The 24365-nt window shown below is 37.1% G+C and overlaps 2 protein-coding genes and 1 pseudogene across 2 annotated transcripts; 1 reads left to right on the top strand and 2 right to left on the bottom strand.

The window, feature by feature from the left end:
- Positions 1-344: 344 nt before the first annotated feature.
- On the top strand, positions 345-814 carry LOC149004795 (17.3 kDa class II heat shock protein-like; annotated as a pseudogene).
- A 9529-nt stretch (positions 815-10343) lies between these two features.
- On the bottom strand, positions 10344-11645 carry LOC149004794 (F-box/kelch-repeat protein At1g57790-like). The gene has a single exon (XM_089135719.1). It carries the CDS (start codon positions 11643-11645, stop codon positions 10344-10346), a length of 1302 nt encoding a protein of 433 aa, XP_088991845.1.
- A 9055-nt stretch (positions 11646-20700) lies between these two features.
- LOC149004793 (uncharacterized) lies at positions 20701-22405 on the bottom strand. Its single transcript, XM_089168987.1, has 3 exons — positions 22077-22405; positions 21713-21938; positions 20701-21586 (listed from the first exon to the last, which is right to left on the bottom strand). The coding sequence occupies exons 1-3, from the start codon at positions 22344-22346 to the stop codon at positions 21162-21164; spliced, it is 921 nt and encodes a 306-aa protein (XP_089025113.1). The 5' UTR covers positions 22347-22405; the 3' UTR covers positions 20701-21161.
- Between the last annotated feature and the right edge of the window lie 1960 nt (positions 22406-24365).

Below are 24365 nucleotides of genomic sequence, written 5' to 3'. Positions count from 1 at the left end.
AATCGTGACCGTAGATTTTTTTCATGTGCAAGAAAATGAGTTTTAAGTAGGAACAAACCTAGTTCGCATGATTCAAACAAACCATTACAAAACCAAAACACTATTTGAAAATTTGAAATTTTGAAAAAAAAAAACACTCGTCTCCTTCTTGTCGTTGCTGCTGAACCTACAAAAGTCAGAATGAAACCAAAAAATAAAATGAAAAACCCACCCATCAAATACCTGATTTTCTGCTCTGAAACAGGGTTCCCCATGATAAGAGGAGCCATATTTAAGATTTCCAATCATTTCAGACAACAACCCACGTCGAAGCAGTTGCCGAAACAAGGAAAAACAGAAGAAGAATGGATATTAGGCTAATGGGTTTGATGGTCCTTTGTTGCTGACTCTGCAATAGATGTTGGATGGCTCAGAAGATGCAAAGAAATCGATCAATGCTCCTAGTCGAACATACGTCTGTGATGCCAAGGCCATGGCTTCCACTCCTGCAGACATCAGGGAATACCCCAATTTGTATGTTTTCATCATAGATATGCCAAGACTCAAATTGGGCGACATCAAGGTTCAGATTGAAGATGATAATGTGCTTCTTATCAATGGAGAACGAAAGCGAGAGGAAGAGAAAGATGGAGCTAAGTATGTGAGGATGGAATGCAGGGTTGGAAAGTTTATGAGGAAATTTGTGCTTCCTGAGAATGGCAACACTGATGCCATCTCTGCCGTTTGCTAGGACGGTGTTCTTACTGTCACCGTCCAAAAGCTGCCTCCGCCGGAACCCAAGAAGCCCAAGACCATCGAAGTCAAGATTGCTTGAGCGATTTCACCTCTTGGGTATTGAATAATTGCTGCTACTGGTTTTTCCTTATTTTCTCTCTCTAGCCTCAAGCAACTTCTTTGAAAACTCTAATATCTGAAGTAGATCTACTTATAATCAATCTCTATTAAGACACAACCTCAATAGTAGAAAATGATTGAATAGTTTTATATGAGAGAACCTCAAATACATAGACAGCATACATCCCATGCTGATAGGTAATTATGAACAATAAAGGAAAGATATAAAAGATGGAAATACAATACAAAGAAATGTTTGTAACGAAGTAAGGTCCCCATATGTCACAATGTATCAATTCAAAACAAGAAGTGGTAGAAATTGTACTAGATGGAAAAGGAAGTCGAGTTTGCTTAGCCAAAGGACAAATAGAGCAAACACAATTTTTATGAAAAGAAATAGTCGGATCCAAACGTGCAAGATAACTGGAAATTTTTAAAGATGGATGGTCCAAATAAGAATGCCAAAGATCATTTGTGGGAAAAACAACAGCAGCAACAGGATGATCCAACTCCAAATAATAAAGTCCATTGGACACCTTACCCATCCCAATCCTCTCCTTCGTGCATAAGTCCCGTATCACACAATGATCAGGGTACAAAGTTAGGAAACAATGAAGTTGTTGGGTAAGCTGGGTAACAGATAACAAATTAAAACCAAATGAAGGAACATGTAAGACGTTTGTGAGAGGTAAAGTGGGTATGAGGCTGCAATTCCCAATATGTGTAACGGGAGCAAATCCACCATTGGGAAGACGAATGGATTGGGTGTGGGGAACAAGACTATCCGAATGAAATAAAGATAAATCTGAAATCATATGAAGACTGGCGCCAGAATCAATAACCCATAGAGAAGATACTTTACCTATAGCATTTGCCAAGGGTGTAATGTTACCAGATTCCATATTAAGACACAACCTCAATAGTAGAAAATGGTTGAATAATTTCATATGAGAGAACCTCAAATATATAGACAGCATACATCCCATGCTGGTAGGTAATTATGAACAATAAAGGAAAGATATAAAAGATGGAAATACAATACAAGGAAATGTTTGTATAGCAAATATAATACATGGAAATGATTGTATGGAAATACAATGTATGGAAAGAATTTGAATTGAAGGAATGATGAATGGAAGGGATTCGAATTGAAGGAATGATGAATGGAAAGAATTCAAATGAGAAGAACAAATAATATGGAAATAATTCAATGAGATGAGGGAATAATATGGAAAGAATTCAAATGAGAAACAATTAGGGAAAGGATGAAAAATCATCCTTAGCATTCCTAATAATCTCCCACTTATTGACTCCTTCACAAAATTGATTCCTTGCTTCCTACCTTAGTCAATCAGCTTCCACCTTGCACTTTACCTTGTCATTGCACCAATCCCTACTCTTACTCCAACCTCGGGAAAAGATTGGCTCCACGTTGATCAGGATCAGAAAAATTAAAAAAAGACGAAAGTCAAGTAGCCGTTGGAAGTTTTTCCAAGAAGTTGAAGAGACGACTCACGCTAGATACCCAAACCATACTCCTCTTGACAATTTGGATAAGAGGCGAGGGATTACAGCGCCTCTGAGATGGTGGTTGAAGTAGTGGCAATGGTGGTGGTGGCGGTGGCGGAAGAAGCACTGCTGAATGTTTTGGGGAAAGCATATTTGGGTTAGTGGAGACGTTTTTGGTTTTCAGAAGAAACCGTTGAAAACCAAAGAAGATAATGGAGGACTTGTGATTGAACTGGCTAAAACTGAGGATTCAGGAGGATTCCTTTTTTGAAAATAAAATAAGATTATTAAAGAATCAATTACCATATGGTTCTTTTGGCTCGAAACGAATCGATTCCATAGTTTGAGTTAAAATTAACTTAAAATTACTTTTATTGTACATGCTGATAATCAATGGTAGAGATTTAATGCAAGCTCAAAAATAAAATCCCACCATTCATTGCTCAAAACAGTGCATTAAATGCACTGCTCCTAAGCAAAATCCCTGTTTATGTATGCTTGCATGCTAATGAGGGTCTTTGGCATTGGGCTTTGACCATTTTTTATTGTGCTTTTGATTGTTTAATTCATGGAAAAAATAAATCAAGAAGAGAATCCTAATAAAGAAAGAGAGTTTTTGGCGGCCAAGTACTATTTTTTTGAGAGTTTCCACTGCTGGAAACTTTTGAGGAATCTACACAAACACTTGAAAGGTTGTTGTAATCACGATACTTCATCGGAGCTTAAACGTACGAAATGTATTTTCTTTAAGTATTTACACACCCCGATTTGTACAATATGTCTTCACCCCTAAGATTAGTCAACCCAAACCTTTAAGGTTGCACCTTAAAAAGGTTACTTCAGATGGAATCATGTTATGTTCACTGTTTAATAAACAACAAGGAGAGAGTGAGAGAGAGAAAGAGGAGGAGGAAATTAATTGTCAGAAATGAGCTTGAAAATGGGTTTATATAGAGTCCCAAATGCTGTGGGTAAAAAGGTAAGGTCACCTTCCTTTGTGTGGGTACCTATTCAGCTCAACTCCCTACAAAAGGTTCCTATTTAGTCGACCTCCCTAAGGAAAAGTGCCTCTTTAATGACATCTCCACTAGCAGTGTGCTTTCTAGATCAAGGCCCACAACCCACAAGTCCACAAGTCCCAAGTCATATAAATATATAATATCATACTACTATTATAAAAGCATGTACTCTTCTTTTTTCACAAATCTTTTTTTGACCTTTCTATCCTTCTCTTTTTTTCAAATACCAATAACTTTACATTTTAGTCATAAATCATTATCAATTTATCATTAATTTTAATCCCTCTTTTAATTTCTCTCACGATAATCAATCTCTCTCTCGAACTCACTCGGTCTCTCGATCACTCTAAATCTCTCTCTCGGTCTCTCGATCCCCTCAATCTCTCTCTCGAACTCTCTGAATCTTTCTCTTTCCCTTTCATCTGATTTTTTATTTTTATTTTTTATCATATTATTGTTTCAATTGCTCCATAGGAATTCTCATGGTCAAAACCTCGCCATAGACAACCCTATCGGAGCCAAAGTAGCCGCACCCTCCGTATTCACATAACTGGTGTCAAACACCTGCGAAAAGCAAGTCTCGGTTGAAATCCTAACTAATGTAGCCGAGTTGATTTGGATTAAGGTATGAATCCCTTCGTTCTAGCTTACGCATTCATGCAATTTGATATTTTTCATGTTGAAATCTCTTAGGCGAGGGAGATGAGGCATCAGTGTCTTTGTTAGGGTTTTCGATCTATGGTTAATTTTTCATATTCAGTGGGATCTTTGTTGCTACTTTGCTTTTGTTCTTTCGCGTTAAGGAAGCCTTTAGGGTGTAAAGGATAAGTCTCTGAATTCAAATTCAAATTCAAATCCACCGTAACTAGCTCTATCCACGATTGATTTTATCTCCAACCGATCAAGAAGAGTTTTGAGTTATAGTTAAAGTATCAACAACTTGTAGAGTTTGATTGTAAACAAGTTGTAGTTCAAACTCAAATATTTGAATTGTAATTCATATAATATTAATATACATCTCCCACTCACCTATCCGTGTGTGGAAGAATTCTCTCTCAAACGAAATTCTAACTTGGTATCAGTTTTTTCAGCCTCTGACCGCTGTCTACATGATCCTCAGGACCAGCTCCACCATTGCCATGGCTTCTTCTCTGATTTCACCTACCAACATCGTTTCTCTCCTACCTGTAAAGCTTGATCGAAGCAACTATCTCCTTTGGAAATCGCAATTTCTTCCTCTACTACATGCACATGACCTTTATGGCTATGTCGATGGAACCAATCCAGCTTCTTCTCAAACCATACCCAATCCCTCCACCACATCACCCACATCAACCTCCATTCCTAACTTTGCATATTCTCAATGCCGCAAGCAAGACCAGATGATCTTATCTTGGATCATCTCCTCCCTTTCTGAAAGTGCTCTTTCTCAAATCGTTGGTCTCACCACTTCCCACGCTGCTTGGAATTCCCTTGATTGGACTTATGCCTCCCAATCTCAAGCCCACATAATGCAATTGAAATACCAACTTTTTCAAATTCGCAAAGGCCACTCTTCTATGGCCGATTATGTTCAGAAGATTAAATCTATTATTGATCATCTTGCCGCTGCTGCTCACTCAGTTTCTGATGTAGATATTATCCTCACAATGCTTCGTGGCCTAGGCCATGAATATGAATCCTTTGCCACTTCAATTACCTCCCGTCTTGACCCTCTTCCCCTTGATGATTTCATAGGCCTTCTACTGAATCAAGAAATCTTCAAACACCAAACAAGACAACAACTTGACTTGCCTTCATCAGAAGTTAATCTATCTACCAGATCAACCCCCCCCCACCCACTAACCGCAATCGTGGTCCCTTTTACAACTATGGCAGAGGACGAGCTCGAGGTTACTACAATCGTAGTCGACATGCAAACATCTTCCACCTCTCCTCCCTACCCCTATGGTTGCTTGTCAAATTTGCAACAAAACTAATCATACAACGATGCAATGTTATTTTCGCTATGCACCAGGTGACAATGCCTCCAAGCTGAATTCTTCTCCAGAAGCTTTCTTGGCAGGACCCACGACTTCATTTGATCCTTCTTGGTACCCTGACTCAGGTGCCACTCATCATGTTACATCCAATGTAACCCACATGAATACAACAATGCCTTACCATGGTATTGATCAACATCACATTGGTAATGGTTCAGGTTTGCATATAAAAAATATTGGAAGTGCTTCTCTGTCAACACCTTCTAAAATTCTTACTTTATCTAAAGTGCTACATGTTCCTTGTATTACTAAAAATTTGCTCTCTGTGAGTAAATTTACACGTGATAATGATGTTTATATGGAATTTCATCCAAGTTCGTGCTTTGTGAAGGATCTCAAAACTGGGACTGTTCTACTTCAAGGATCAATTAAAGCTGGCCTCTATCGCTTCCATCCACCATCCGCATCTCCCTCTGTTCATCTCAGCGAACGTGTGTCTCAAGAAGTGTGGCATGACTGATTAGGGCATCCGTCGAAGAGAACTTTGGACTCTCTCTTTCGCAGTTCTGCCTTGCACCAACCTTTATCTATTTCACCAGTTTTGTGTGTTCCATGCTAGATGGGAAAATCGCATAAATTGCCTTTCAAGTTAAATAAATCAAGGGCAGTATCTCCATTCCAATTATTGCACTCTGATATTTGGGGCCCTTCTCGGTCACCATCTACGCAAGGTTACAGTTATTATATTTCTTTCTTGGATGATTACAGCAGATTTACATAGATTTTTCCACTTGTGCGTCGTTCTGATGCAATTTTAGTATTCAAGCAATTCTATTATTATGCAGCCAATATCTTTAATTCCAAGATCCAAGTTTTTCAATCTGATGGTGCCAAGGAATATGAATATTTTGATCATTTTTGTAAAGAGAATGGTATATTTCATCAGTATTCATGCCCACACACTTCTGAACAGAATGAGAGAGCAGAACGGAAGCATAGACATATAGTAGAAACAGGCCTCACTCTTATGGCTCGTGCTTCTGTCCCCCTTATTTTCTGGCCAGCCGCCTTTGAAACGGCTGTCTTCTTAATCAACAAAATGCCTACACCGGTTGTTGGGAATAAATCTCCATTTCAGGTGTTGTATCACAAAGATCCAGATCTTTCATTTCTTAGAATATTCGGATGTGCATGTTTTCCTTGGTTACGACCTTATAACAAAAACAAGCTGCAATATCGCTTCAGGCAATGCATTTTTCTTGGATACAACAACTCACACAAGGGGTATGTATGTTATGATCCAAGTACTCTTGGCCGATCCTACATCTCTAGACATGTAGTTTTTGAGGAAACCAAGTTTCCCTTTGCAACTCAACCTCTTAACCATCCTTCCCACTCTCACTCCACTCCCACCATAGTTACAGCTGATAATCTCTTTTCAAATTCAAATTCAAATTTTGAAATCTCCCATCCCACCCGAAATTCCGTGTGTGGAAGAATTCTCTCTCAAACGAAATTCTAACTTAGGGGCTTTCACTTTGCACGAGTACTCTGGAAAACAATGACTAGTTGATATACTTGATTCACTACAAAATCTTTTAGTTCTTTTCAGCCAAGTTCAGTTTTGAAGGGACAGATCCATGACATTACTTTGTTCATCTGTTGAAGTAGATCTAAGTGATCGGACCAATGAAATTTAATTTGCTTTCTTCAATGATCTCATCCATATTTGTTGAATTGATGAGTTAGGCGAATATACCTTTGCTCTTTGCCCTTTTAAGATGATGCTTATACTACCAATGTGCTGTACTCACCAAAGCTAGGTTTTTGCATCTTACAAGTTTTCTAGGTTCTTAGGCTTACAGGATTTGTAATAATAAATTTGTTTTTGTAATTCTCCTTTTTATAATGAAACTCTCATTCTCCATTCTCAACGATTCAACGTCTTCAATTGCTATCTTAATTATACAGCTTATATATTGATTGCACCTTATTGTAGGACAAAATATCTAAGAGATTAGAGTTTTTTTGGACTATGGTGAAAATCTTGCACTCAAAAACCTTTGACGAACTAGCTCTGGGATATCAATTCTAACTACCTAGCATTGGACTCTGATTGGATCTTATTGAATGCTTTTCCAAAGCTCAAGATATATATAAAGTTTTATAGATTGTGAATGTCATGGTCCACCATCCATAGGCTTACTTCAATGGTATGGGTTTGTTTCGATCATATTGCTATAGTATGTGGCAAGGCTTCTAAAGTTCACATTACTTGATTATAATCCAAGAGTTAGAAAATTTAGGGTGCCATTAAAATTTGCCCAACATTGACCCTTCTATTGGTTAATAAATTTATTTCCATTTTTTATATTTGTCAATTTTCAGTTTCCAATGTAGGTAATACCTGGAAACTCTCAAGCTAAATGAACCTACACTATTGAAACACTCCTAGGGAACCAAGTTGTTCTATTGCTTCCAGAAATCTATCCAAAACTCAAATCTCAATGCGAATCTTGGAACTAATATGCTACATATAATCTTTAAAAAATATATATGAAAGTCATTTAAAATCTTGACTTCAAAAATCTTCCATCGTTAGACTCGAAAATTAAATATAAATTACAAACAAAATTAAGCAATTTCCTATGGTTAGACGCGATACATGTGAATTTCAATGTCAATTTTTTGCAAATTTTCACTAGTTAATTAATATATAGCTACATAACCATGGTTGAATTTCAAAAGCGTAAGAGTTCCCGGCAATTGGAACCCTCTTTGGGGTGTGCACATGGGTTGCAAATATTGTTAGAAGTGCGATCCTTAACCCTAAAGATATATTATATAGGTCCTTATTGTATAATTATATATAAATTCAATAACTAGCTCCTTTTTACCTAATGTGGGACTAATAGAAATCATAAGATAAAACCATAAAAATAAAACATATATTTAAATGAAAATAACATACATAAGGTTTAAATTCCTTTTCAAGAACCTACCCTTCTTCCTATGCTGCTGGTTACTAGCTTAATAGAGAAAGGATATAGTTGATGAGTTCATGTCAGTGCTCTAACAGGTTTTTCAAAGTTTTTATTAACTTTATTATAGTGTTATATAAGAAAAATTCTGTTTCTTAATCCTTGAGGATAGCATATATATAATATTATAATACTGTTATATATGCATTGATAATATATCTCTAGGGAGTATTTATTTTTGCAATATTAGAGGTGAACCCCTCTTTTAAATATATAGTAGAAAGATGTGAAGATCTCTTGGTAGTTGATCCCTCATGTAGATAAAAAAAATATACTACTTTAACACCCAATTTTAGTGAGAATTGAACAAGAACTCTCGTATCATGAAGTGTGGATCAAGATACGAATTTATATCACTCCCTTATAGGTTTTTGTCTGAAAGTGTAGACTAGTTGACAATGAATTTTGAATTGAAGAAAAAAACTCAAAGTGTTAGTATTTTCTAACGTAAAACTTTTTTTCTTTTCTTTTTTACTTAATTTCTTTTGAAGGAAAACAAAAGGAGATGATGGGCAAGAGAGTAACGACCCATGAATGGCATTCTAAGTATCTTGACAACCCTCTCAGAATATTTGTTACTTTTTCTCAAATCAAAGACTTGCTAGGATGATATCTATATTTATCATTTTAAATTCAATCCGTACATCTATAAGCAAATCTGTTCTTTCTCAAGTCCTACATATTTAATACTCCAAAAGAAAGAGATTCAACCAAGTACATTAATATTGCTAGAATCTGAAAGGTGTTGCGTGGAAAGATTTAATGTATGCTTTCTTCTGTGATAGAAATGGCGGATTCAGTGAAGAAGATTGATGTGGAATTCACAATTGAAGAAAGGAATTTGCTCTCCGTTGGTTAATGAAAGACGCAATCGACTTTGTTGAAAACAAAGATGAATTATTTGACTATAATTACATACTGAAATCTATCAAGGAATACTCAAGGAAGTAGCTAAAGAAAGGCCATCAAGTATGGCTTCAAGTTCCACTACAAGAGCTGATAGTCCCCAACGATCCTTCGCTTTTGTTTGCCAAAATAGACTATTTTGGTCCCATAAAATATAGCCACGTCTTCCTCTGCTTGTAGCCTTATCCCGAGCACCATCAAAATATAAATGAGAGGCGGATTCATCAATCCCCTATAGCCATGGTAATAGGTGAGTGAACTTGCTGATCTGGTGTTTGCGATGAACAAGAGACTTGTTTTTGAGCTAACTGCATATATAGAGAGCCGAGTCATAATTTGAGCAATATTCACAGGCAGGCCTCTAAAAATGGTGCATTATGCAAATTCCAAATACACCAGCAAAAGGATGACCAAATGATATCAATTGATTGTAAATCTACTTATCCTTAAAAATTTTCATGAACAAATTTCATGCAATCAAATTAACAATGAAGAACCTAGAAATTCTGCGGTGTCTAGGTGAGAGTCTCCAACATTGTTTTGCATATTCACAATGAAAAAGTGCATGACTGACTGATTCACATTTTCATGCACATATCAAACATAGTAGGGCTGGAGAACCTTATCTAAAAGGTAATGGATTATGACTTCATATGAAGCTCTCCAAAGAAAATGCCTTATTTTTGGAAGTGTGCGCACACTCCAAATATATTTCTAATAAGCAGATGTGGACAAGGATGATGCAACATTACCTTAATTAAGTTTCAGCTCAAGCTCAAAGGAGAGGGAGTTCAATAGGGGTAATCATCTATTTCTAAACTTGTAATGAAACCAATTACCATTATTATTAAGCAATTATCCGTAATAAACCCCTCACTGAAACTTGTAAATATTTGGAAACCAACACACCCATATGCATTAATATGTAGGATAAAATAAAAGGAAACCATTCCACATAAACATACATGTAAATAATATTAAAAGATAGAGCATTAAAAATTGGATGTCCTTACCCTCTTCAACAACTAAACTGTCCAAAAAATCACTTCCTCTCATCTGTGCCAAGAGATGGGCTCAATCCAAATGGGCGGAGATGCATGAGAATGACAATAAGTTGGGTAGAAATTGAATTTAATGCTTTTATCTTCTAGCTGAAACACACCCAAATCATCACATGGTGTTCTTTGTAAATCCATGGTGTTACGAATGTGATCAGAATAGTCATCTGTGAAGTATATGGAATTTCCTTTAAATCCGTTGTAGTGAAGTGCTGAGCAAGAGATGCAAGTGTTTCTGCCAATGAATAGCATTTGGTCACCCAAGTCCTCCACCTTAACCCAGCATAGTTGCTGTAAATCTAACTTGAATATCCAAAACATGACAGTAGTTGTGGGAGATGTCGAATCATATGGATCAAGTGAATCCAATTTAATCCATCTTATAATCATTAGCAACTCTCCATGAGATTCCACCAAATAAAGATTTTTGACAAGGGTTTCTAAATCTATTACTGGGGGAGGAGCAATGTTACAACTTGTTTCTCTTATCCAAGGAAGTAATTCCAACAGTATAAGATCATAGTCATGCTTGATGGCGTACAATCTTCCATCACAGACAATAATGTCTTCAAGTCCAGAAGAAAACCGGACATACGGATGTTTCCACCCCTGATCCCCCGGCCTACAGAAAGCTAAATAATAACGGAAATAAAGAGCTACGACCAAACAATCATCTGGGATGGTTGCCAATGAGCCTGAGGATCCAATCAACTTGAGCTTGTTTTCATCCAAATTGAAGTTGTTAGCAGAAGTAGAATCAGGGGACACCAACATAGCCTTGCGAATGTAATTGGAGAGCAGACGATCCCCCTCAAAATATGGAATAAGAGGAAGGGTAGATTGAGGGGGAAGTGCAATGCGAACCTTAGTAAATGGATTGTAAAGAAACATGGCTTCCTCAACATTACCCAACATTATTAGCCATCCCCAGGTAGACCCACAACACCGAGCACCAGGTATTTTAGGCATTTCTAAGTTGTAAACTTTGCCATGGAAGGCACTGAAAAACCCCTGGTGATCAATATCACGTTTTGATTCTGAGAAGGAAAGCATCAGCCATGGGAATTGAGGTTTAAGGAATTGAGGCTTAAAGAGAAATTGACGCCATAACCTACAAACTGCACCAATACGATGAAACTCCACCAAGTCTAGTTTGTTCACTATTATCGCCAAGATTTCGTCCGGAAGTGCTGCCATAATTGTAGCAGTTCTGATATTATTGTCCTTGAAACCACCGTGGCAATGGCAATGGCAATGGCAATTTACAGTTGAGGAGAACCTAGAAAGGGAAGCCATGCATGCACTAAGTTTACCAAGACGAACAAATAAACTGAGAAACTATTGAAGGGAAGAAGATCAAAATTAATACGGAATACCTACAGGACAAGGATTCACTCTGAGGCCTGATCCGATTATCTGCCTCTGCCTTGCTCTAATAAGTTTCAAATCATCCCTTCCATCTATCTATCTATTTATATAGATCTCAAGAGTAGGATACTCTTCTCCTTTCCTTTTCCGAGTAGGATTCAGCCTCTTAAATATAATAATTTCAGTCATTGTTTTTTCTTCTTTCCCTTCTTAATTTCTTTTAAAAATAAACAGAAGGAGAAATTTGCATGGGCAAGAGAGTCATGATTCATGAGTCATGAAAGACTTCCACTCTTCTTTCTCAGCCTTCCTATCCTTTCGAAGAATAGGAAAGAAAGAAAAATTTTCGCAATGTATTCCTACTGAAAGAATGACTCAGAGTCCAAACAATGAAGAAGTCTTTTGAAAGTGAAATTCAAGTTCAAATTTGAATTGAATTCACAAGATTTAAATTTGAATATACTTACCCATCAACAGCGCAGAAGGGAACATTTTGATTGTTTAAAATGAGCCCTCTACATCTAAAATTACAAGGCTTCTTCGTAGACACAAAGAAACCATTCCATTTATTCTTGTTTTAATGGCAACACCAATGAGAGCAGATCCCAAATCAGTTGTGTTTGTTAGGCAATATTAGAATGCTTCTTGAGGAACAAAAGTATATCATGTTTATCATAATGAGACTTTGATACGTTTCATAAATCAGAATGCTCAGACTATTTATACAAGGATCTTATTCATTCTCATTCGTTCTTCTGTAAATTAAGGTTTTAAAGAATCTCTTCGATCATCGTGCTATTCAGTTTTCTGGACCTGTATATAAATTGTCATAAGAGAACTCTAACAGCAAAGGTGGCACCAGAAGTTCGATTTCAGGAACACCATTATCTTAGGCAACCAAACAGATATAAAGAAAAGAGAACACTAGACAAGATTTATTTGTCAAGATCAGTGAAAATGCAGGATATAAACTGCCCACTGAATAATTGAACAATCTATATTTAACTGTACACACCTCTACAAGATATAAACCAGGCACAAATGCAAATCCCTTAGAAAACACAAAAGGAGTTGGAAGAGATGAAACAACAAGAACTTCTTGTTATTTTGATTTACTTAAGTGAGAAGTTGGATAAGAGAAGAAAACAGGCTTATGAAAGATCCAACTGGGTGAAAGTTATTCCTTTATCATGAGTTTCTTCTTCCACAAAAGTGTCAAGATACATGTCCAGTTAAAGCTTCATATTCTAGGGTCAAGCCTTTGGTTAGGTTGATGACAAGGAACTCCAAGCACCCATATAACGGTTAGGTTGAAGACAAGCCCCCAAATGTTGTTCTTTAGATTTTTGTTATCTTGCCTTTAACTAATTAATCTTAATATAGAGTATTTGTAGAGAAACAAGAGCTCATTTCGTAATGAGGAGGTTTCCATTAGCAGAGAGGTACCTACTCTGTAATTTCATGATTGTATATAGGGTGTCAAAACCTAACCCAAACCAGCCCGTTATAGCCTAAACTGAAGCTTAACGAGTTGTCCCAGGAGTTGATTTCTTCTATGAGACGGGGTGATCTCCTTGTCTTGTTGCTTAGTTATGCTTTCTACCAAAAAAAAAAGAAAGAAGACATGACAATGTTTGACAAAGGTTCTTGGAATCCAATACAAAAAAGTAATTGATTAGAATAAAAAAAAAATACTTAAATGGTCTAACAACAGTAATCATATCTTCCCCCTTTTTTTTTTTTTGGTGCTTTGTTGCAACTAAATGGGCCGACTACATGTTTCCTTACCTTTACCTTTCACTCACTTCTATTTGAGGTCATACACCACCGGAGGTGGTGGTCTAGTGGCACCAAGCTCACTCCCAAGTGGTTTGATAGCCCTATGTCCTAGGTTTGAATTATGTCTACTCCTCTGATTGTCATATTGGGCAGTTGTGTGTTCTTCAGCCTGGGCATGAGACTCACTACCGGCTTCTGTAGATTATACTAGGCTTCCGGTGAAGTTACGTTGAGGGGACCAGTGCTTGCGCTGGTAGTTCACAACGTTAATGCTTGCATAGGTCAAACTTGAAAGTTTGAACATTACATAGTTCTTAATTATGTAAAGTTGTGAAATCCATGTAAAAATGGTTTGATTGAAATTTTTCGACGTTGCTGACTTGCCCTCTTTTACCAACAACAAACAATAGTTTAATGGGTAAATTGGACCAATAGCACTTACACCCCCTCTTAGTTGGATAATATCACTTACCTCCTCTCTTACCAGCAAATATATCAAACACCTCTCCTCTCTTACATTTCTCGGTTAAATTTAACTTTTATCATTAAATGTTTTTCTAAAACCCCAAACTACCCTTGGCTAAAAATATTTTTATTTTAAACTTAAATTATTGTAATCACCCTAATAGTAAACTATTAAATTACCTTCAATTAAAATAATTATTAAAAACCAAAACACTATAGTTGAAACCCAAATTATCTTTAATTATTAAAAGCCCAACATACCCTTTTTTTTAGCCAAGGGTAGTTTGGGATTTTTGAAAAATATTTAACGATTAAAGTTAAATTTAAGAGGGGAGGTAAGTGATATTTACCCTAGTTTAATTGATTTAAAATAACATTAACAGATTTGAGGAAAAAAGATGCATGCATTATTACTAGGAAAGTAGACTAAAATAATTTTTTCTTTTCCTTTTTTTTTTTAACTGTTATATTTGATATTCTTTTTGTTCTTTTAAGTATAGTGAGGTTAATACCAAAAGAATATAAGAAACAACACAAGCATCTTCTTGTAAAATTTAAAATATCATCCAAAATTGTTTTTCTAGAGTAATAATAATTGTGAATCTGCCAATGTCTTCTTCAACAAATTAAAACCTAACTATCCAAAATTAATTTTCTTGAATAACAATAACTGATAACTTTTCTTTTTTTTTTTTTTTTTTGGCTATATGAACCCTAATGTGAATTTTGTCTTATATGCGAAGGTGACTTTACTTTGCTATGTGAGCAATTTTGGATAGATGAAGGTATTTCATGTTTCTACCCAAAAAAAATGCCATATAATGAATATTAATTGTCAAAATTTTAGCATAAAACAAACATTTTCAAAAGTGAAAGAATCTTTCACAAAATAACAAAAATCTAATGAAAATTTTATTGGATAAATGTAAGTTTTTTTTCTTCTTCTGTTCACCTAGTTTGGTTGGCCTATCATACTGAGGTGTCAACTTATTGACCTCTTACCACTTCTTAGCTCTCATTCTTTACTAATTCTCAAGCCTCAAGTTTGCCGCCTCAATAAATTGATTTTCCACCCAAAAAGAAAAGGAAATAAATAAAAAGGAAAGAAAAGAAGAAATGGAACTTCTATAGATTTGGCCACCTTGACAAGTCAATTTTGGTGACATTTCAATTAATTGTTTTAATCTAAAGAATAAGAGATGAAAAGGTTGTGGGTCCCATTACATGCATGAATCTATTCTAGCTTACCTAATGGCTAGTTGTGCTCCAAGTAGAGATCACAATTTGCAGAGGGGACCAGGGCAAAGTTTCCTCATGGATAGTCTACACTAGAAGGACCCTCTCAACATTCCTATCGAGATCAAGGTCTTGTTGGCTTATGCCGACTTCCGAGCTAGATATCAATTAACAATTTTGCTACCTACAAGGGTGCCACTAGGTTTCCAAAGTGCAATTGTGATCACTTGCTTACTTCAACTCTCTTGAATATTTGGACATATGAGAAAGGGACTTTGAAACTCATGTAAATAAGTTCGAATAGCTCTAATACATAATAAATTATAATAAAGTTGTTTGAGCTAACATGACCACCTTCCACAAAGGTTCTCGAGTACCTTCTTTTCCATTGTTCCTATGTCATGCATTGATTTTTTTTGTCTTGATTTATGCCGGAATGGATCTCGTCGTATAAACATTTCATTCTTGTACCGGAATATGTCACCGTTGTCCTACTAAGAAGACTTGAGACCCTTGAATTCATCCGTCTTTCCTTATACATGGATTCTTTCATTTGTCTTGGTTTCTACTAGAACATATTCCATCGCATAAATAGTAACCCCTTCTTGTATTGGAACAAATCACTCTCATACTAAGATGGTTTGAGACATTGAATCCATTACTTACCTCTCCACATGACCAACAACACTTATGAGGGTTTTTACTAACTCAACCCAAGTAGGAACATATCTCATCTCAAGAGTATGTCTTCTCAATGTACCAAAACATGTTGTCATACAAAGGAGAGTTGAAATCTATTTGCCCTCATTGAAGGTGGTGTTTTCCTTCCATCATCCCACATGAAATCCATTTTGGTGAGGCTACATCATCTAACCTACCATTGGCTTTTAATCATTTGGGTGCCACATATAAGGTCATCACTCAACCCCAAAAGACTTCGTTAGTCCTACATCCCTTTACAGTTGCCTGTATAGTCTATCAATCATTTCTATTTTATTGCATCTATGGTTACACTGCTTTTATAAACATAAATATTTTACATTGATTCCTTGGACATAAACCAGGTTATAACCATGCCCTTCCCTTTACATGAATATAACCTTGTCTTTTTCATGTATGTTAACATAATTTAGTTAGGGCATGTAATTTTTTGTCTATAAACATGGAATTCTCATTTTCTTTATGTTTACATAACTTTGTTATTTTCAATTTCATTAACATACCCATATCATTTCATAATCACAATCATGTCATTACCATTGCATTAGCATAACCTTGCCATTTTTCATTCCATACACATAATATTGTAACAACCCTTGTATTTCTAACATGGGATTCGTATTACAGGTCTGATAACCTGAAGGTCAAGCTGGAATAAGTTGTGGAGTATGCGGATTGAAGTCCAGATCCATATCCTGAGTCCATGGATCTAGATTCTCTTGATGAGGAATCTGCTTTGCTGGGAAAGTGGATTTCCAGTTAGAGTCAAGAGGTGTTTGAAGATGTCCGGATTGAAGGTAAGATCTCCCCCACATGTTGTTTAGGGTTAGGTTGGAGTTGGGGATCAACCCCTTAAGCAAAGCACCAGCTGAAAAGTACTAGGGGGCGGTTGCTTAAGACGGTTGATTGGTCAATTAACCGCCCCAAGTGACCCTAGGTCTGCTTGCGTGGTTTTGCCCTAATTTGCCCATGTTCCCTATATACAGCAAACCCCGACCTTTTTACTCATTATTTTACTCGAGATTGGTGTTGTGGACGGTTAGAAGGCAGAGAACATATGCTGGAAGGTGAGAGAAACGTTGACTGCAAAATAGAGCCAATCCTCCGTTTGTTTTGCGAATCTTGAAGAGGTAAGAGATCTTTACTCACTCCATTCTCTTCCCTCATCTTTTGGAATGGAGTAGATCTATTCCCTTTTTGTTGGTAGTGACTAAATTGTATTGGTTCTATTCTTTATCAATGAATTTGAAAAGATCCTATCCGAAAACAGATCCTTGCATTTGAATAAAAGATGAATCTAATCAAAGGAGATGAACTGAATTATGAATCTTTAGAATTTTAGGTTGCTGATTCGCACCTTTGTTATAGACTTCTTAAGAATGAAATTCGGACTTAAATCATCCTGAAATCGGATTAAAATTGGATGATTGAAAGTTAGAATTTCAGACTTGCAAACTATACGAATAGGGACGGGCCGGCGGCAGACCCAACCACCAGCAATCGAGGCGGGTCACGAAGTTGTGAAGTTGTATTGCTCGATTTGACCATGTCTCTATGTACTGCAACCATGTTAAGTGACCTATGTAGTTTGTTGGAAATATTATGGGTGAAGTTATTTGCATTTTAGTAAGCTTTTACATATTTACAAGTAAGGAACACATTCCTATTTATTTGCGATGATATGCTATATGATGAATTGTTTAATTTTATATCATTCAAAAACTTGAATTGATAAGCATTGAATTGTAATTGATTATATGTTGTAAATTATGTTTTTGTATACTTTACCACTTTATGATATTGAATGAATAACTATATTATGATGGTGGATGATGTGATGTAGTTATGATGGAAGGGTACACGAACCCCATACTGGGATATCGGAGGTTGTGGTATGAGACATATGCTCACCGAACCCCTAGCACTATCATGATTGCTGGATGACATGCCTAGGGAGTCTAGATTGCATGTTTAGGTACCCTTACTTGCCACTACCCTTTCGGTAGGGGAATTGAAGCCGAATGACCCGTGATAATAGTGACGGTAATCAGCCATGGAGACCAATGGTCCACATTGATCATACAATGGTAGGGTTGCAATGTAGAGTTGGCCATGGACACCAAGGAGCGGCCAGGAGCGGAGGGGTCAAGAGCACCGCCCAAAAATGTGGATGACCAAGGGAGGGATGAGTCAACAGGAGAGAGGGTCACCATGTAGAGAAGGAACGAAACGAAGTTGGTTGGTGATAGGGAAGTATCTGGACATGTAGTATGTTCCGATGACCGCATTGGATTAGAAACCCGAAGCACAGATCATGCCAATGGTCGGGAAGAGAGTGTTAACTTAAACCAGCCATGGTTGATTGATGAGGACAACCACCCGAAACAGAGGTAACCGCCGGAGGGATTAGAGTGACTAGACACCGAGAAGGGTGGTGTTAATCATAAAGCATGTCAACTGCAGAGACTTGATAGCTTTATCTTACTAGCTCATATTCTTGCATATATTCATTTTATACATGCAGGAAGGAAGAAGAAAGGACGAGGGAAAACGAGAAAAAAGAAGAGAGACGGAACAAGAGCGGAGAACAACAAAAAGATGAGGAAGAGAAACAGAAGCCGAAGGAGGACAACACCCAGATGAAGAAGGAGGAAAGCGAGAGAAAACCCAAAGAAAAAGACAGCAAAAGAAAGAAGTGAGGGAACCGAAATAAACGATTTTGATGATTTGATCATCTTGGAGTATTTGGACAATCCTTAATAATAACCTTTGATTATCTATTGCAATTATTATGATGGTAAGACGTGATGATAGATCGACCACCGGTGGGAACCAGCGGGATGTGACACATAATATTGCCTTTTTCATTCTGTGGGTCCAATCCTTAGGTTTTTAACTTGGAGGAGGACTACTCCCATATTTCTCACTCTGAGACTCACCTTGAGAACTCTTTAGTCCCAACATGATCCATCCCTTAAGCCTTTCTCCGTAATTCTTCCTCTTCCGCCTTAATCGTGCCTCTCTCATCTTTGCTTATAAATGAGCCCCTTTTAGCTAAGTACTTAACCCAAAATATATTATATGGCATGGTCCAATTTTAAGTCAAACCAATCAAGTTGAACCAAACCACATCAAACTAGTCTTATTTCAAACTAATTTCCCTTGAAACAAATTAACCAGTACCTTTAACCCCTAAATTGACACAACTAAGCCTCTCTTTTTTAAAGGTCCACTTTTGAACCAGGATTTAAGCCAAGGACCTTGGGTCCAATTGCTCTTTTTATTTGTGAAACCACTAACGATCCATTAGTTTAGATTTGGGTCAATAATTTCAAGTTTGATTCCTAAATTATATAGACAATAAAAATGATATTTGATAAAAAATAATAATAATAACAATCTTGATGCAGGGTATTACACTTCAATACAAAAAAGTGATTGAATCAAATAGAAAAAACTTAAATGACTATTAAGAACAATAACAACAAAAAAGAAGACTTATCACAAATAAATTAGGGTGGCCGACATGAATCATTGCCTTTCAATCAACTCTATTTAAGGTCATATTTAATAAAAGTCTACACTATATATATCCTTTCTTACCACTTTCAAAGGATTTCCATGGAAAAAGGATTTGTTGGATTTTTTCTGATATTGACTATTGGCTTTGACGCATTAACCCTCCTTTGCAGCAATTTAGAACCAGTAGCTAAATTCTAAAGAAATTTAAATGATGACCTAAAATAATGCTAACGGAAATTATTCAAAAAAAGATGCATGCATTATTTAGCCTTAAACAAATATGGCCTCAAGTAAGAGTTCATTTAGGAGATTGTATGATAATGATTCTGGCACACTAATTATGTGCCATTTGCCGAGTTGGGCACAGAAGCTATCGAAATCATGTATGGTAAACCAATCTAAAAATAGTGTGCTGGTTCAGCAAAAGTGTGTTGAATTAGGTGTTTGGCACACAATTTTTGTGCCAACATGAAGCTCCAATTTGGAGCTTCTTGGGCACAAAAGCACTTTTGGTAGAAAAATGCGGGGCACAAGAGGGAAGCTGATGGCGAATTCGGGGTATCGATGTTATTTGCCCATCTATTTTCAAAAACCCTAAAACAACACATCTGCATCTCTCTTGACTCTGTGCTCGACTCTCTCTTGTCTCTCACGATTGTCTCATGATTCTCTCATCTCTTTTGTCTCTCTCATGCCCTAAACAAGCGAAGATTTGCCTCTTTGCACTTTGCGGCCTTCATTCTCGCCCTCTCTTTGCGATTGAAGCCGAAGCCCTCTCTATGAAAGTGAAGCCCTCTCTATGCAACCGAAGCCCTCCCTCTACAATCGAAGCAAGTTGCTAACAAAAATTTTCAAGAGTACAAAGACTTGCATTGGATATTCGAAGAATTCATATTGAATCATTATGTTCCCCTTGAAACACCTAAAATGAAGCAAGACAAATGAAGGAGAAAAAGAAGGCAATTGCAAATGAGTTGGTAACAATAGTGAAACTATCACTAATCACTTGAAATATTATATCCCTAATTTTATGTGAGCAACTATGTATCAACTGATGTGTATTTATCTTTTTATTTTTTTTATTAGAGAAAAAAGAGCCCATTTTGTATAATGTACATATCATACAAGATTTTAGCCCATTTTGTCAAAAAAGCGTGTCATTTGTGCTCAACCATACAAGATTTCAATATTAATTATGTGCCCAATTTGGTCAGCATAAAAGCTTAAAACTTTTATTATGTGCCGAATTGAGATATTTGGTACAAAATCATTGCCATCCAACCCCAAAAAGGCCAAAAGATACATGCATTATTTAGTCTTATATATACCAAATATGGCTATCAAGTAATGGTTCATCAAAATACCCATTTAGCCAATCTTGTTTAATTTGGATAAGATTGAGTTATTGATGTTCTTCTTCTATTGTCAAATCCAAAAGGAGCTAATAGCTTTGATGATGATTTTTTTTTCCTTCAAAACTAATCAAATAAGCTAAGTAGTAGTTGGCTCCATGTTTCATTGATCCATATTCCATTGTATTCTTATTTCTATTCTCTCCTGGAATATACAGAGGTGAAGGAATGGTGGATAATTTACAGGTGTTGGGAACAGTATAGGACCACAAACAAGTCTCAAACCTCAAACCCTAAAAGTCAAATTGAAAGGGAGAAAAAAAAATGGAAAATAGCTTCAGCTGGTAACAAAACTTTGTTCTTGACTGCATTAAACCACCGCAACAGCCTTTGATTGCAGAGTTGGGAGGTTATCAAGCAAGTCAAATGTTAGCATTGAAGCCCTAGAAGGCTTTGGTGGTCGATCAGAGCTGGTTGCAGAGAAGAGCGGCGCCGGTGATATCCGTTCACAGGGGCCAAACCACTTGGCCTGCATGTACTTGTGTTTTCTCCATGGACCCATATGCATTTTGTTCTCTTTCATGCATTTTTTGGCTGCTGAACAGAGTGTCTTCACCAGGGATTTTAGTCTCTCAGCTTTCGTCACTAGAACTTCTGGAAGCCGGTTGATTAGCCGGTTGTATTCATTACTAGCTCTTGCCATCTCAAATTCGGCTCTGAAATTCAACTCGATTATGACCCTTACTTCTCCTTTCTTGGTGGATTTATCGATTACATCTAGGTAAGTATGTTCTCCTGTGATGATGAAGCAGAAACAGAGCACATTCGTCAGAAAAAATTGGAATTGCAGAAAAAACAAATTAGATTTTTTTGGAATTGGGTGCAGAAAGGGAAAAGCTTTTCATTAGTCTGGTTTTATACCTGATGGGATCTCAGGTGAAGTTCTCCACTTGGATTTGCAAATGGCGCAATTGAAACCCGCATTCCGAAGACGTTCAGAAATGTCTCTGCGCAAACAACTCCGGCAACCACCGGGGACCGGATTCCGGCACACACAAACGTGCCCTGCTAATTGGGATTCTCTTAAAGCCTCTTTTGTGGCTTGACGGATTCTTGATTCTACAGAACTTGTTCTTGACAAACTCGCCTGTAAATTTGGTACAAAACCCAGTTAATAATCGTTGTTTCTGTGCCATAAAATTCTCATAGAGACACAAATAGGGGAAGAAAAAGAAAATCTCATTTGGGCATCGGCAACAGAGATGAATGGACATTTAGAACTTACATTGAGAAGCTGATTTTGGGTCTCCCAGAAAGCCCTGCTTTCTTCAGCGCTGTTACCATTCTCATCTTGTTCTTCTTCATCGCCGGCGTCATCACTATATCTACCGCCAGAATCGGCGCTGGAAGACGATTCCGACGACTCTCCTTCGTCGTCTAGAAACCCAAAGAAGACATCATTAAGACTTGCTTTTTCGCCGTGAAATTTGATCTCACGATTACCAAGAATCAGATTCCAGGCGTTCGCCGGATTTCTCGCCGTCGCTCGGGTCATGGTTAGTCCAAAAGTCTGAAACTTTGGAGACTCCTTTGCTGGTGGTGGCTTTGCTCTTCTCTTACTCACGTGTTTGAAAAGAATGAAAGCCAAAAGGAGACTTATAAAGCCTGCCCGGACAAGGGACAAAGGATCGGGACCCACATGCCTCCGTGGACGAACGGCCCGCCGCGAACATGACATTGTCTAGCTGTCGTATACGTGGCGGGCTAAGGTTGGTGGATATAACTGGACGATCAAGTTTGTTGGGTGTTGGAGATTAAAACAGCTGGGATCCACGTCGGCCTGGGTCCCACTTGACAATAATGCAAATCGATGTGAGAGAGAGAGAGAGAGAGAGAGGAGAAAGGGGTTCCGGAATTATCCGGATATACTCGACGGCTCCGGCGCGAATATGCTAATATTAAATTTTGATGCTCATCCGTTAATCTCTTTAATACCAATTTTCTTAATTTTTTTTAAAAATACTGATTTGCACTTTAGTAAAGAAGAAAGAATTATTTAACGATGGAGGCTTATCCGGAGTGTTTGCGTGTGGGACCCACATTCAACTTATACTGGTGGCCTCTTCTCATCAGCTCATCACACGACGTTGATGTGTGTCTTGGCCTATTAGCCTAATGATGGTGGGACCTTAGTGCACTTGTCCTTCAAGTTGAATAAAAGCAATCCACTTTTAAGTCTTTAATTACTTTATATTATATAACATTAAAAGCAAAATAGTGAATGATTGCTAATCTATCAATATTGACCCGACCCCACGGTTTGATCGAATTACCAAAAATGTCCCTCTTTGATACTCACTAGCAATGATTCGGAACTTGAAATGAGAGTTCGAATCAGTTGTAGGTGGATTCCAAGTGGACCGGGTGGTCTGAAATAGCAATTGAACCGGGTTGATACGATTCTTATAATAGTGATTATGATAATCGTGTAGGGTTGTTAGGGACTTAGTGGATAGAGCAATCCCATGGGCTGTTCCTAATCGGTAATGACTTTTTTATTAATTTTTTTGGTAAAACATATGATCTGGTTCCTTAAAAATATGGATTAGGAGCTAATGAGATATATTTAATCCACGTATGGATGAGTCATATAGAGAGATCTACACAGTGGGACCACCCCTTCAACACGGAACAGAAAAAACGTTCTTACCCTTGCCTGTTTAAGACCAAAACCACACGAAAATCACATGTGATTTGACGGTAATGATCAGCTGGATTAGTGTTGACTTGTTGACCCGATCAACTCCTTTTTGGGTTTTGTTATATTAATTAAGCACATGGATTATAACAGCGAACCACTTGCGCGCAGCAGCCCAAAGATCCCCTCAAGATCCAATGTGGGAAGTTTCCTATTGTATTATTTTATAAGAAAAATGTTCACATTCAAATTTAAGATTTCTAAGCACCGTCGTTGTTGTTAAGGCGTTTTACACTTTTAAGTCTTTATTGTCTAAGTGTAGTTAATCGTCAACCACACGATAAGATAGAATTTATCTATCATTATTTTATTTATACAAAATTGTAAAATGCATATCCATATCCTCTGTGTTTGGAAAACCTTGCATTCCAAGTCTAGATTGATCTTGACTAATTCAGAAGAACTTCAACATAGTAGTGTAGGAAATGTACAAGAAACAAAGGAAATTTACAAATAATTATCACATCAAGCAAAGATTTATATCATTTAGTAAAATGGTTTATATATATATAAAAGGTTACACCTAGTTGAAAATAAATAGTTTATACCAGTTTAGGTGGTTAATGAAAATAAGTATGTAGCCTAAGGGGTAGGAGTCACGAAGGCAAAATAATATCATTAATATTCATAGTTGTAGTTTGAGTTCAAGGTGATAAGGAAAGAATAAATAAGCTTAAACCAGTCCGGGGAGCCCCCAACGGATCGAATCACGCGGTTGAGCCGTCCACCGCAGGATCAAGTTGGACCGACCAAGTCAAGGTCGGTCGAATAAGTACAAAGGCTGAATAACAAGGCAAATCTGAATAAAATTCTAGC

This window comes from Hakea prostrata, chromosome 9 (assembly GCF_041222555.1).
Source record: "Hakea prostrata isolate BN-2017 chromosome 9, UWA_Hpros_2, whole genome shotgun sequence".
NCBI lineage: Eukaryota > Viridiplantae > Streptophyta > Magnoliopsida > Proteales > Proteaceae > Hakea > Hakea prostrata.
The sequence above is the reverse complement of the archived record's forward strand: the minus strand, read 5'-3'. Positions and strand labels throughout refer to the sequence as shown.

Bases quoted from the DNA above. Each gene is read 5' to 3' on its own strand.
- LOC149004794 (XM_089135719.1), bottom strand. From the start codon at position 11,645: ATGGCTTCCCTTTCTAGGTTCTCCTCAACTGTAAATTGCCATTGCCAT.
- LOC149004793 (XM_089168987.1), bottom strand. From the start codon at position 22,346: ATGACCCGAGCGACGGCGAGAAATCCGGCGAACGCCTGGAATCTGATT. The intron at 21,939-22,076 runs GTAAGTTCTAAA...CCAAATTTACAG, and splicing joins CCCAAAATCAGCTTCTCAAT to GCGAGTTTGTCAAGAACAAG. The intron at 21,587-21,712 runs GTATAAAACCAG...TCATCATCACAG, and splicing joins TTCACCTGAGATCCCATCAG to GAGAACATACTTACCTAGAT.